We start from the raw sequence: 12,874 nt of genomic DNA, 5'->3' as shown, positions 1-12,874 counted from the left end.
TCTCTCTAGGGGACACTACACAGAAAATGAGAACTGCTCACTATCCTACCCCAGCCGAATTGGACGCGTATGCTAAGAAGGTCGCAAACAACCCACTGACTATAAAAATCTTCCCCAACAGTGTGAAGGTTCCCCAGCGGAAACACGTTCGTCGTACTGTGAACGGCCTCGACACATCAGCCCAGCGCTACAGCCCTTACCCGACTCAGGCTGCCACCAAGGCAGGCCTGCTTGCCATTGTCAAAGTGCCAGCCAAAAGCATACTCAAGGACTTTGACGGCACCCGAGCCCGGTTGCTCCCTGAGGCCATCATGAACCCCCCAGTGGCGCCCTATGCTACTGTGGCACCCAGCACTTTAGCCCACCCCCAGGCCCAGGCTCTGGCCCGCCAGCAGGCCCTGCAGCATGCACAGACCCCGGCCCATGCCCCTCCCCAGACGCTGCAGCACCCTCAGGGTATCCCGCCACCCCCGGCGCTGTCCCACCCTCAGAGCCTCCAGCAGCCTCAGGGCCTGGGCCACCCTCAGCCCATGGCCCAAACCCAGGGCTTGGTCCACCCTCAGGCCCTGTCTCACCAGGGTCTCCAGCACCTCCCCACTCCCTTGCTGCACGGAGGCCGGAAGATGCCAGACTCAGACGCCCCCCCGAATGTGACCGTGTCTACCTCAACTATCCCCCTTTCCATGGCGGCCACCCTGCAGCACAGCCAGCCCCCGGACCTGAGCAGCATCGTGCACCAGATCAACCAGTTTTGCCAGACGAGGGCAGGCATCAGCACTACCTCAGTGTGTGAGGGCCAGATCGCCAACCCCAGCCCCATTAGTCGCAGTCTGCTCATCAATGCAAGCACTCGGGTGTCGACCCACGGCGTCCCCACACCAATGCCTTCATGTGTGGTCAATCCCATGGAGCACACCCACGCGGCCGCAGCCGCATTGCCCGCTGCAGGCCCTGTCAACCTGCCCACGGGCATCTCTCGAGCCCCCACTGGCTACCCTAGCGACCTCAAGCCAGTCGCCTGGAACCAGCACCAGCTGGCCCACCTACAGCAGATGTGCAGTGAGGCCGGCGGGACGCCGGCCCCTGGCCTGACAGGCAAGCATGCGGCAGGACGCGAGTTGGCAGGGCCTGGCTTTGTGGGCAAGGCCCCTGCCTACCCGCAGGAACTCTGCCTGGCGCAGGCTTTCCATCTGAAGCCACCCCTGGAGAAGCCAACCCCATCCCCACCAGTCAACGGCCTGGCAGCCCCACTGGCCTACCCCAATGGTCACTACTTCCAGCCCCTGTGGAACAACATTCTGCCCACTCCCAATAGCGACAGCTCGGGGTCTCAGGACCTCGCCATGCCGTTCCACAGTGGGCAGCCTGCGGGCGCACCACTCGACTGCGCGGCGGCAGCGGCTGGGGCCCACTACCGGGCAGGGACCGGGGGCGGTCCGGTGGCAAGTCAGAACAGCCTGGTGCAGACACTGGATTACCTAAGCGGGGATTTCCCGCAGGCCTGCTTCCGAGACCAGAGCCTGGCCATGCTGAGCAAGGCCCACCGAGCCCCTGGCAGCCGAGCCCCTGATCCCACAGATAGTCGAAATCTTCATATTCAGCACCCTGGGTATAGATAGGTAGCCCTGGTGCCCTCCACAAGCTACACATCATACATCACCCTCCTAGGTTTAGTCTTACTTTTGAGTAATTGAATAGTTTCAAAGTTTCACTGCTCCAACGTGATCATTCTTAGATGTCTACGAAAGGGAGTTTAGTGGGATCTAATTGAGGACACAGGGGCATCCTCTTTGCTCTCATCTTCCCCTCCACCAGCCCCAGCAACTTTTGGGTTTATGTTGGGACCTAATCCCAACTTCAGGCTTTTGTCTCTAATGCCTGCCTATCAGTGCAGTTTTTCCCCCCCAGCCATTTCCTACCAGCCCCCTTTTGTCTATTCCTGCACCTCTCACTGTTTCTCTTTGGACTGAGGTGTGGGCTAAGGGAAGGGCCCCCTAGGTCAGGTAGCTGTCAGTGCCCAGCCACCTAAGCTAGGTCTCTCCCTGTCTGTCTCTCTCTCTGGGACTAAGAAGCCAGACCTCCCAAGTGCTCTGAAAGCCAATTCCTTGTTTACCCAAAGACCTCAAATCAAAACTGACCCAGTCTGCATCTCCTCCCAGCCCTTCTCCTTTCCTCGAGGCTTTGTTTTACATCTGCATTGACCCCAGAGCCACTGCACTTGTCCTTGCCACACTCCTCAACGGCATCCTGCACGCACGTGGCCATAGCCTTGAGACCGAGGGGAAAAAAACCTGTGTTTGGATTGATACCTTGGTTCCTGACTCCCTTTCCATCCCTAGAGAAATGCCGAGACCGTCCAGCATACCCAAGATCTTTCTCGCTGCTGTCTCTCTCCTAAGTCATCTGCTGCCCTCATCCCCCACTCCCCCCTCAAAAAAAAAAAAAACGCAAAACAAAACAAAAAGTCTTTCTTGAGGGATTAGGTAGTAGGTATGGGATGATCACATTGGAGTTTGGAATTAAAAACACTGAAAAAAAAAGTTAAAGTGCATTTGGTTCTCTCTACACTGGCTAAGAATATTGCTCTACGCTGTAAGTTTTAAACGTCCTGTTTCTGTATGAACGTAGTGTGGGTTTGAGTAGCAATGTGTGTGAACGGCCCCACAGGTGCATTCACTGTCTAGTCACCTTTCGCAGCCCCTCAGTTTAACGAAGAAGAAAACACAAAGCCTTAAGCTCTTAGAATTCTCCTTTACCAAATGAGCATGGTTCTAACAGCTGGAGATGGGCCTCTTTCGGAAACAGCCCCTTCTGCCCCTCGCCCTTTCTTCACCCACTCCATGCTCCAAGTCTCATTCCCAGGTGACAGTTAGTTGGCTAGAAATTTAAAACTTTTCTGTAACTTTAAACTTAGATTATGTTTTGTTGTAATGTTTTGCACCCTTCTGTTAAAGATGCATAGTTGGGCTCTTTTTTTTTTTTAAACCAAGCCAGCCCTACCCTTTCCTCTTGTCTCTGGGGAATGTGAGCTGATGTTCTTATTTAAGATTTGGGGTTTTGTTTACTATATTGTCTGCTGTTCTTTAGCCAGAAATTCTCTAGTGAGCTGAAGCAATGTGACTGAAGACCAGTTTTTAAATTATGTGTTGGCAAGTTGCCTTATATTTAAAAAGAGAAAAAAGAAAAAAATGCCTGATTGTGTTATGCCAAATGATAGCAACATTAAGTCCTAACTCATTGTTCCCAGTGGTTTTCCTGCCGTCTGTGAACACTGGCACCTCCCTGTCCTGAGCCCCCAGGAGCACCTGCAGCTTCTGGTGCGATGCCTTCTCCCTGTGTGTTGGCCACCATCTCACCCAGGGGCCCCTTCCAGTTCTCGCTTCTGAATGAACACCATTGTCTCCCCTTATCCCTTGCTTGATCTCCAAACCAGATATTTTTTGCGGTAATTTTTTCCAATGCCTCTCCCCAAAAGGTGAGCTGCCATTTTAGGAAATTGGACCAGACACCAACTTGGGGGCTTAAAGTCAAACCTCAAACCCATCTCTTCCTGTGTAGGGGTGCAAGCCTCTGAAGCTCTCACTCCCACCCCTAGTCTGCATGGAAAATATACTGTGACCCCCTGCCCCCCACCTACCCTTGCCTTTGGTGTGAGATGTTTCCTAGTTCACCCTGAGCCCCTCTCCCCCTCTGCCAGCCAACCCCCAACCAGCAATAAGGGTCCAAGCCAGGACCTCCTATCCGCACCCCCTGCCTCCATTCCACACTGCCCCTAGAAGATACCTGGATCCCCACACTGCCCACGTACTGTAGCATTCATTCTCCATCTCCCTCATCTTCTCACCTGTGGTGGTTTATGGGTGTGATGGGGTTTTTAAGATTATTATAAACCAGTAAAATGAAAAAACTCACCTTTGATCTTGTCCTATTCGTTTAATGCTGTCAGTGTTTGAGGTGATCTTTCGTAACGGTTTTTAATATGTCTTATTAAGAGAAGTAATTTCTCATTTTTAAGGGGATCCCTATAGTATTTGTCCCCATCAGAAGCCCTCCCACGCCATTATCCCAGACCAGGTGTGTTCAGTCAGCCCCTGGAGGGCACCTGGCTGACCGGCCCTCCCCCTAGGCAGGGCTGCAGGGGGCTTGGTGGGATTTGGTGGTTAAGAATGGTTCGCTGCCCTTCACTGTTGGTCCAGTTCAATGTAATGCCACTTTCACTCCAAGGACTGTCCCGTCACTGAAAAACGGGGATCCGGTTTGCTAATAAGCCAGCTTAAGACTAAACGACCCTTCCCCCTACCCCACAGCCTTCTCCAACCTTCTCGAACATTTTGGAATTTGAGGACCTCTGGCAGGTGGAAGTAATAGGTGGTGTGATAGGTGGTTTCCTTCCCCCCACCCCACAACCTTCTCCAACCTTCTCGAACATTTTGGAATTTGAGGACTTCTGGCAGGTGGAAGTGATCTGTAGCACGAGAAGTGGCCCTCCTGGTGGTTTGAATCTTCTTAAGGGTTGAGTACTGATGGGAGAACTTTTTGTCTGCAGGGGAAAAAAAAATCCAAAAGAGCTATTTACGTCCTCTCCTCCCTCTCCTCCCCTTTCTCCTGCGTTTGGGTCTGGGCTAAGATGTGATGGAGGGAAGGAAAGATCCCACAGGTTGTGGGACTCAGTGAAGGTGGAATCAGATGGTTAGGTGGCGGCTCGAGTTGAAAGCACCCTCCTGAGCATGCCCTTTTCTGTGGGGTGCCCTTTTGTGAAGGTGCTTTGCCTCCTTTACTCCTCATCCCATCCCTGTGAAAGAAAGCCCTCTTCTGCCTGTGTCAAATGAGACCTGCAGTCAGCCTAGGGTCACAGGGCTAGACAGAGCAGATGGTTGAGTTGAGCCCAGCTCATGCTGTGAGGCAAAATCTGGCTTGAGTTCCACAAGCAGTTATGACTGCCTGCAAAGGCACTGAATGAGGGTTAGGCCTGGGTATGGGGTCAATCGCAATATCCACTGCAGGCAACTGAAGGCGGCACCAGCCTTCTTTGTGAACCTACCGCCTGGAATGGTGCAGTGGCACAGTGCTGCCAGCAGAGGGAGCCCAAGCTTGGTCCAGGGGGGTCTGGCTTCTCTTGGAAGGCTTCTGCAGAAGAGTGGTTCTACCTGTTGCTGCGTGAAGCCCGTGCTTAGGTGAAGGCATTTCCCCTGCTAGAGCCCATGGTCTTCTCTACCAGCTTCCAGGCTTCACAGTACCAAGACAGTTTAGATGAAAGAGCCATCTTTACTTTCTCAGCAAGGCAGCCAGGGCTTCATCTCTCCCTAGATCAGTGAATTTGACCTTTTGAAGGCTAAGTTGGTTAGTTCCCCGGGCTGGCTGTCTCAGGTTCAGACCTTTCCTATCACCTTCTGATAAGGGCTCTTTTCACCTGAGTCTCTGGGAAGTAGAAAAGGCAGGCTACAGCCCTTGAACCTTCTCCATACTAAACAATACTTCCCATACACTGGGCCTCTTCTCAGGGCCAGGCAAGAGTAAGGCACTTTATGCTGATGAGTTAATCTTTATGAATCCAGCAGGACTACTTTAATTTTACCAGTGAGAGTAAGGATGCCCCATGTAGCTAAGTAACTTGCCAAAAAAGCAAGCACATCAAGGATCCAAAACCAAATCTACTGCCAAAATTAAAGGAAGCTAATCTTCTAGTGACTGCTGGAGCTTAAAACAGAATCCAGTGACAGGGGGGAAAAAAATCCAGGCCCTGCCCCAAACTAGCTGAAAGATCACTGAAGTCAATTCACTCCTCTGTTCCTATTTCACCAGTCAAATGTGGATAATCACAGGTACCCATTGAGGCCTGTATGAAAAGTAAGTATGGATGAGAAAATTTGAAGGCTCCTGTGCACAGGTTAGGAGTCCCTGGGTGTGGGCTGGGCTTTGGAGTTAGACTAACATTCATAAAGCACTCACAGACATCCCTCAGTATCCACAGGGAATTGGTTTAAGAATCGCCAGCGGATACAGAAATTCACCAAGTCCCTGATATAAAATAGCATAGGATTTGCATGTAACCTATATACATCCTCTGGTATACTTTAATCTCTAGATTACTTATAATACCTAATACAATGTAATACTATGTAGATTTGCCCATGAGTGGCCAAAAACTTTTGCTTTTTGTAACTTTCTGGAACTTTCCCCAAGTATTTCCAATTCACTGTTGATTGAATTCGAGGATGTGGAACCCACAGATACAAAGGACCGACTATTTTTACTGGGAACATGCATTGTCTTCACCACAGCCCACTAAGATAGGTCCTTTGATTAAAAGCTATTTCACTTGACTGTTGTATTAAAAGAAATAATGCATATAAAGTGCTTACCAGTGTCTGCCACATCAAAAGTACTCAATAAATGGTAGCTATTATCATTAGACCAAGAAAGACCTGCCTACAGCAAGGCACTAGTCCTTGGTGGGGTATCGACCAGAGACTCTAAACCTTGTAAGACGTCCAGAGCCTGCACCTCTCCTCTAACCACTAGAGGGCAGCAGCAGGCAAATGTCCTCCACACAAAACCTAGTGCAGTCCCTCTGTCTTCCACCAGAGGGCGATCCAGCAGTGCAGCTGGATCCTGGGGCCAGAGCAGTTGCAGTCCCTGACTGGTCCTTTGACTTCACAATTGGGCCCTAAGCAACCCAGATGAGTCAGGCTGGAACCAAGTTAATAAATACAAGTCAGGATTTATTAAAAATCAGGGCTCCCCTGCTGTGCCCTTCTGGCACTAAGTAAATAAATAACCAGAGGGGACACAGCTGGGGAAAGGAGACATCAGATCTCAAGACAGATTCTTTAACTACCCCTCAGTTTCCCAACTCCCCCTCCCCCCTATGGCTCTTGGGACATAGCACCAGCAGGCACCTCAGTCCCTGGAAGAGTGTGGCCGGCACCAAGGCATGTCTGCCCTGATCCCAGGCAACAGGCCCCGGGATCGCTTGTTTCCAAGCCCTTGTTGACCCCAAGACCTGCTCTTCCCAGAGGCCAGGGCTGAAGCACCAAAAGGAGGCACCTGAGGGCGGTAGGGAAGGAGGGAGGGGGAACAGGGTAGCAGAACCTAGGCAGCAGAAGCAGCTGTAAGGGGGTCCGGCCCCCTCTCCAGGCTCAGCCTGCCTGATGGAAGTCATTTCCCACCCCCCTTTTTCCTATAGCTGGGTCTGCTCTCAGCTGAGGATCTTTCGGGGCAATTCAACAGAGGCACGGATGAAGACTGCATCATCCCGCACATAGTTTCGCTTGCGGATATCCTGGTGGGAGATGAACTTGGGGTAACCAAACCCCAGAGAACTCTCATCCAGGGAGCCCCGCCAAGTGCCTGGTTTTTGGAAATTCTTCCAGTTTGGGTCAGGGTGAAAGGTCTCAGTGACATGCTGTGGCTTAGCCAGCCCAGGGTCGCTCTGATCCAGCAGGGAGAAGGTGACGCGGCGGGCAAAGGGCCACTCAAGGAGATTGTCAAAGGCACCTGGCAGCACGCGAATGTAGAGCGAGAGATGTGTGCCCTCACCACTGCCATTGCCATTGAGGAATGCAGACACCTGCAGCTTGTAGCCATACTTATGCGTGTAGAAGGCGGGGCTGAAGCACTCGAGGTTGGGCTTGGCTTTGGCCTCCTGTAGCCGTCGCCCGTAACTGCCAATCTTCCAGATGAGCACGCCATCACTGCCCACGGACAGCTCCTCCAGCTCTCGTCGCAGCTCCTGCAGCTCTTGCCGTTGCCGGCTCACCAGGGCACACATCATGGCCAGATGTGGCTTCACGCTCTCCTCCACGTGCCGTGCCATTGCCAGCTTAGGGCACTGTTGGCAAAGCCCCAGGCCATGGGGGAAGAGAGGAGAGTTAGTCGGGGCAAGTTCAGGGGAGAGGGGAGGAGCAGGTACAGGGTGGTGGGCACCCAGCTCTGAATGAGGAAGGTAGGGGGCACTAGGAGGCGGCTGGAGCTGGCTGGCAGGGGAAGGGCTGAGGCTTCAGAGCAGCACAGCAGGGACCACTAAGGGCCTATGTCTGAGGTTTCAAGGACCAAGAAGAGAGCTGACAGGAAGGAAGAGAGGCATCTCACCCTGTGCTTGCAGCCGGAGTCTTTGAATGGGCACAGCACCAGGGCAGTGCTACAGCTGTCCTTGAGGTGGCCCGGCAGATCCTCCCGAGCCATGGTGCCCACGCCACACTGGTTGGGGCATGGCACAGGCAGCCTCGGGCACTGGTACTGGTGGCTCTAGGGCCGCAGAGGCAGAGAGAAGCAGTCAGTAGCCTGACTCCCTGCTACCTGCCCCGCGGCCCACAGCTCAGGAAGGGCCTCACCTGGATGGTGTCAAAGACAAACTCCTTGGTGCAGTAAGTGCAAGCCTGGGTGCGCTTGGGGCACTCAGAGGTGGCATGCTGGGCCAGGAGCCGCCGCATCATGCGGGCACCACACTTGTTCTCACAGTACACACTCTCTTGCGGGCACACACCTTCATGGCTCTGTGGAAACGCCAGAGGGGCTGAGTTAAGGGATCCCTGGGCCACCAGGTGCCCCACTCTCCCTCCACCCTCAGCCAGGCCCCACCCACCTCAAAGGCCTCCCCGCTGAAGTCACAGCCACAGAACTCGCACTTGAGTCGCCGCTTGGGGCAGTCGTGCTGCAGGTGCGCGGGCAGATCCCGGCGGCTCAGCTTGGCGGGGCAGCGGTTGGGGCAGGGGACAACGTTGAAGCTGCAGGTATTCAGGTGGCCCTGGTGGGAGGGGCCGCAGTTAGTGCCTGCCCAGGGAGGGGCAGTCCCCCCACCCCGGCCCCTTCAGAGCCTCACCTGTAGGTGGCGAAGTGGCCCACTCCAGCGGCAGCCCTCCTCACTGTGGATGCAGCGGATAGGCAGGCCCAGTACCTGTACCTCCAGCTCTGGGTCTGGGTAGATCTGGGGGCAAGGAGGCGGGGAACTGGTCAGGGTCAGAGCCTGCTACAGTCCCCAGTTCCCACCTCCTCCACCCCAGATAGCTTAGCTCTCTACCTTAGAGCCAGTAACAGCCCCTCGGTGGAAATTCTCCTCTGTGCCCAGGGATAAAGAGCGCAGCAGGTGGTCTCTGCTCCAACACTAGATTCCAGGGTCCCCAACACGCTAGCCCAGGACGCTCCCTTCGGAGCAGCAGCCAATCAGCCTGCTCAGCCCCAGGCAGCCTCCACACCCTTTGCTTCCTTCCTCCTGGTACAGGGGTCCTGGCCCTCAGCCACAGGGCTGGCCAGCCACCCAAACGGGAGGGGACACTTCTAGTGGGCACAGAGCGGCTCTGTACACCCCCACAGGCTGGGCATCGTGCCTGCCCTACAGGGCAGACTTGGGCCTCATCTGCAAACTGGCCTGGTGGGAGGGAACAGGCCACCTTCGTAGGGGTGCGCGATTCCGCAGCACCGGGTTGACACTGGCCCCGAGCCCACTGGCTGCAGCAGCTCCAGCCTCCACCGAGGGCAAGAGCCGGTACCTGGCACGGTGGACTCACCTTGGCATAGTCCAGAGGAAGTTGATCCTCAGGGCACTTGAAGACTCCTTCACTGTGAAGGGGGAGGGGACAGGGTCAAGGCGCCATACTATGGGAAGAGAGATCCCTGGGCCCCATCCCCTCAGCCAGGGTAGCCTCCTTCCCTCACCAGACTGGTTCCCAGGCAGCCCTACCGGAGAGGGCAAGTAGAGGCCTGAGGGTACCCACTTCTACAGGACCCCCAAAGATCCCAGCTCCTGTCCCGGGGAGGGTGGATTTGGGCCCAGTGGAGGCAGAGGCAGCTGCTTCAGACAGCATTTGGCCAACAGGTGGCAGCTGGCACCCCTCCCCCAGGATGGCAGCTGGACGGCGAAAGGAACAGGCTGCCCAGCCACCCAGCCCCCAGGTTACTTTTCATTGGCTGGGCTGAAAGCCGCTGGGGGAAGGTGAACACGGATGGGCTGAAAGCTGTTGGGGGAAGGTGAACACGGATGGGCTGAGGTTAAGAGCCAGGGCTGCCCAGCCCCTGTGAGGGTGCTCAGCCAAGAACCCAGGGCAAAGGTCAGCTTGGGGCCACCTTACCCCAACTCTCCCCTCCTCCTATGTGGGTGTGTCTTCTAAAGCAAAGAGGAGGAAAGGCTCGCTCCAAGGGACTGTGTTTACACTCCCACCCAGTTCTCACAAACTGCCTGAGAAGGGGCTCAGTGTCCCCATTTTGCAGATGAAAGAACTGAGGCTCATGGGTGAACTGACTAGGTCTGTCTGATTCCACAGCTCAGATAGTTTCTACTACCCTGTACACAGAAGAGAGGCTAGTCCAAGAAAAACTGTCCAGGCAAGCACAGCCAAGACTCTGGTCACTGCACGGCAGGCACCTGAAGCCTGCTGACCCTGTCCGCTGCTCTCCCTCTCCTCCACCAATCCCACACCAGGCTGTTAGCACTCAAGGAACCTGTGGCATGCCTCCTTCTGCTAACATGGCCTTGCTGACCCTAGCCAGGACCAGACATGCATGCCTGGCGCGGCCTAGGCAGGGCAAGGGCTCACCCAGCAGGACTGAAGACCCTCAGGCATGGCATTTCTGGCAAGTCTGAGTCAGGTAGGTGGGAGGCAGGCAAGGATGAAGGCGGAAGCAGAGGCTACATGGCAGCCCTGTCCATGAGGGCACTTTGCAGGACGTGGGCAGTCCATGCCCCAGGTGCCCAAAGGATTTCTAGCACCCACCTCCTCCCCCTGGCCCCACGACTACTACTGGGCATGCTGCCAATGCCAAGAATAATACATGCCCAGGCACTGAGGAGGTATGCCCATGCCCACAGGGTAACCAGGCTTCCTGGACCAACCTGAGTAACAGCGCTGGCAGGAGAAGGGAAAGAGGGGTGGGCCGTGGGGGAGGGGGTCTGCTTGGCTGCTTCAGCAATGTGCTGACTTAGTGATTTTGGAGTCAGGGAGGGGACTGAGGCAAGTCCCCAGGCTTCAGGCAGAAGATTAGCCTGGGCAGCTTGGGGCCCAGCCAGGACAAAGGTTCCCCTAGGGCTATGGACACCCTAGCTGGTAGGGTGGGAGGGGCAGGGCCTGTCCCACCATCCCTTCCCTCCCGGGCCTCAGCGTCAGAGTTCAGGCGCCAGCCGAGGTGGGGAGGCAAGGGCAGACACTGCTCCAGGCCGTGCAGTGGAGGCCCAGGCCCAGGGGAGACGACGGGATGGGGGGAAGGGGCTGTGGGAGAGGAAGAGGGGATTTCCGGGAGGGGGAGGGGAGAAGCAGCAGAGAGGGACAGAAGAGGGAAACAGGCCTGACAGCCCCCTCCCCCGTTCCTTCCCCGAGGCAGTCAGGGTGGGTCAGCTGAGGAGGGGGGAGGCTCAGCTGGCCTCATCTGGAAGCCAGAGGGCCGGGGAAGAGCACGGGAGAAGACAATGGGGCTGTGTGTAGGTAGGGGAGTGTGTGTACACTGAAGGGAGGAGGGAGGCGGGTGAGGGAAGAGGAGGGGGCAGCACAGCAGCTTGTGCAGGAGCATATGTGAGGGCAGGACCGGCCCAGGCTGCGGGGAACCGAAAACAAAGGGCCTGCTGAGATTTCCGCCGGGCAAGGGGCTGCGGAGGACGGAGGGACGGAATCCCAGGGGTGCTCTCCCAGCCTGCGTGCGCCCCACGAACCCTCAGCAAACAGCCTCCTGACACAGGGCACTGGCTGACCCAGCCTTCCCCGGTGCTCTCGGCCCACGACCTCCCCACGAGACGGGGCTCCCTCTTCTTGCCTCCCCACACCCCAGAATGAGCAGGTCCCAGCGTGGACAGGAGACTCAGGACACCGCAGGGCGCCCAGAACTCAACGAGTGCCCAAGAGCCCAGGGAAGACCTGGGTCGGAAGAGGGCAGGGGGCGTTCAGTCACACCCAGGGTGCGACCCCCTCCCTCACGACTTCTAGATCACTCGCGGTACTCAGGACCCCCAGGGGCAGGGAGGGACACGCAACGGGTTCCTGTTTCAGGGGAGATCGGGAGCGTCGCGGTCCTCCCTCTATCGTGCGACCACAAGCAGGCCGGGCTTACACCCGTTAAGCCTTTAGGTAATTGTGCGACCGTGGGCAAATCGCAGCCTTTCTTTGAATTTGAATCTCGTTTCCTCATCTGTGAAATGGGAGAACAATAGCTGCCGTTCTCGGAACGTCCGAAGACTCAGAAGAGCTTAGATGGGTGAAAACTCCGGAGGCTTAAGGTGCTGCGCGGGGCAGAGGGTTTTGTCCTCCGCTTCCCAGAAGGATTCAAAGTTCAAGGGTGAGGCCGTTCTGGCTCTCAGGTGAGGGGGAAGGGCCGGCCACGGATCAGGAAGGGCGTCTTTTCCCACCTCCACCCTGCGGGAAGGCGCGGAATTCTTCCCACCTGGCGCGTGGCACGCGGGACCCTACGGATCAGTGCGTGGGGTCCTCCCTCGGGGCCTGACGTCACCGCCGCCCTGTGACGTCACGGTGGGCGCTCCTGAGGTCACGGGGCGGCGGCGCAGACAAAGGCCCGGCGTGCCTCCGGCCTGGGTCCTCCCGCGGCGGCGTCTCCCACCCCCACCCGCCGTCCCCCGCTCCCGCCGGGCCGCACCTGAGGAACTCCTGCAGGCAGGTGTCGCAGAAGCGGTGGCCGCAGGTAGAAACCTGCACGGGCTCGCGCATGGGCTTCCCGCACAGCGGGCACAGCAGCCGACGCTTGGGCTTCTCCAAGAACTTGTAGTCAAAGCCGGGCATGGCGGGCGGGCACGGGCAAGCGGGGCCGGGTTCGCGGCGGCCCCACAGCCCGCGCCTCGCTCCGGCCGCGCTCCCGGCTGCGGGCGGCGCCGACTGGCAGCCGCGGCCTGCGCCCAGCCCTTGAGCCCGCCCGCCGGAAGAGGGGGCGGGGCCGTGCC

The 12,874-nt window shown here is 56.6% G+C and overlaps 2 protein-coding genes across 6 annotated transcripts in view; one reads left to right on the top strand and one right to left on the bottom strand.

The window, feature by feature from the left end:
• Positions 1-2,464, top strand: part of FAM222B (family with sequence similarity 222 member B) — a 64,515-nt gene extending 62,051 nt beyond the window's left edge. For 3 of the 4 annotated variants that reach the window (XM_082372736.1, XM_082372734.1, XM_082372735.1), the window contains one exon: positions 10-2,464. In XM_082372736.1, the coding sequence (XP_082228862.1) occupies positions 10-1,619 (1,610 nt within the window). In that variant the 3' untranslated portion in view covers positions 1,620-2,464. The remainder of the gene's footprint in view (positions 1-9) is intronic. The other variant, XM_082372737.1, reaches the window with a different exon arrangement.
• Positions 2,465-4,029: 1,565 nt separating this feature from the next.
• TRAF4 (TNF receptor associated factor 4) lies at positions 4,030-12,833 on the bottom strand. 2 transcript variants are annotated; one of them, XM_082372747.1, is made up of 8 exons: positions 12,574-12,824; positions 9,507-9,558; positions 8,822-8,926; positions 8,585-8,746; positions 8,334-8,495; positions 8,092-8,247; positions 7,540-7,831; positions 4,030-4,540 (listed from the first exon to the last, which is right to left on the bottom strand). In XM_082372747.1, the coding sequence occupies exons 1-8, from the start codon at positions 12,714-12,716 to the stop codon at positions 4,215-4,217; spliced, it is 1,398 nt and encodes a 465-aa protein (XP_082228873.1). In that variant the 5' UTR covers positions 12,717-12,824; the 3' UTR covers positions 4,030-4,214. The 2 variants fall into 2 exon arrangements, with proteins under 2 accessions (XP_082228873.1, XP_082228874.1); XM_082372748.1 differs by lacking the exon at positions 4,030-4,540 and having other exon boundaries at positions 6,702-7,831; positions 12,574-12,833.
• Positions 12,834-12,874: the final 41 nt, after the last annotated feature.

Source organism: Balaenoptera borealis (assembly GCF_965194805.1).
Source record: "Balaenoptera borealis genome assembly, chromosome: 20".
NCBI lineage: Eukaryota > Metazoa > Chordata > Mammalia > Artiodactyla > Balaenopteridae > Balaenoptera > Balaenoptera borealis.
The sequence above is the reverse complement of the archived record's forward strand: the minus strand, read 5'-3'. Positions and strand labels throughout refer to the sequence as shown.

Bases quoted from the DNA above. Each gene is read 5' to 3' on its own strand.
- TRAF4 (XM_082372748.1), bottom strand. From the start codon at position 12,716: ATGCCCGGCTTTGACTACAAGTTCTTGGAGAAGCCCAAGCGTCGGCTG. The intron at 8,747-8,821 runs GTGAGGCTCTGA...CCCTCCCACCAG, and splicing joins GGCCACTTCGCCACCTACAG to GGCCACCTGAATACCTGCAG. The intron at 7,832-8,091 runs GTGAGATGCCTC...CTTTGCCAACAG, and splicing joins ACTCCGGCTGCAAGCACAGG to TGCCCTAAGCTGGCAATGGC.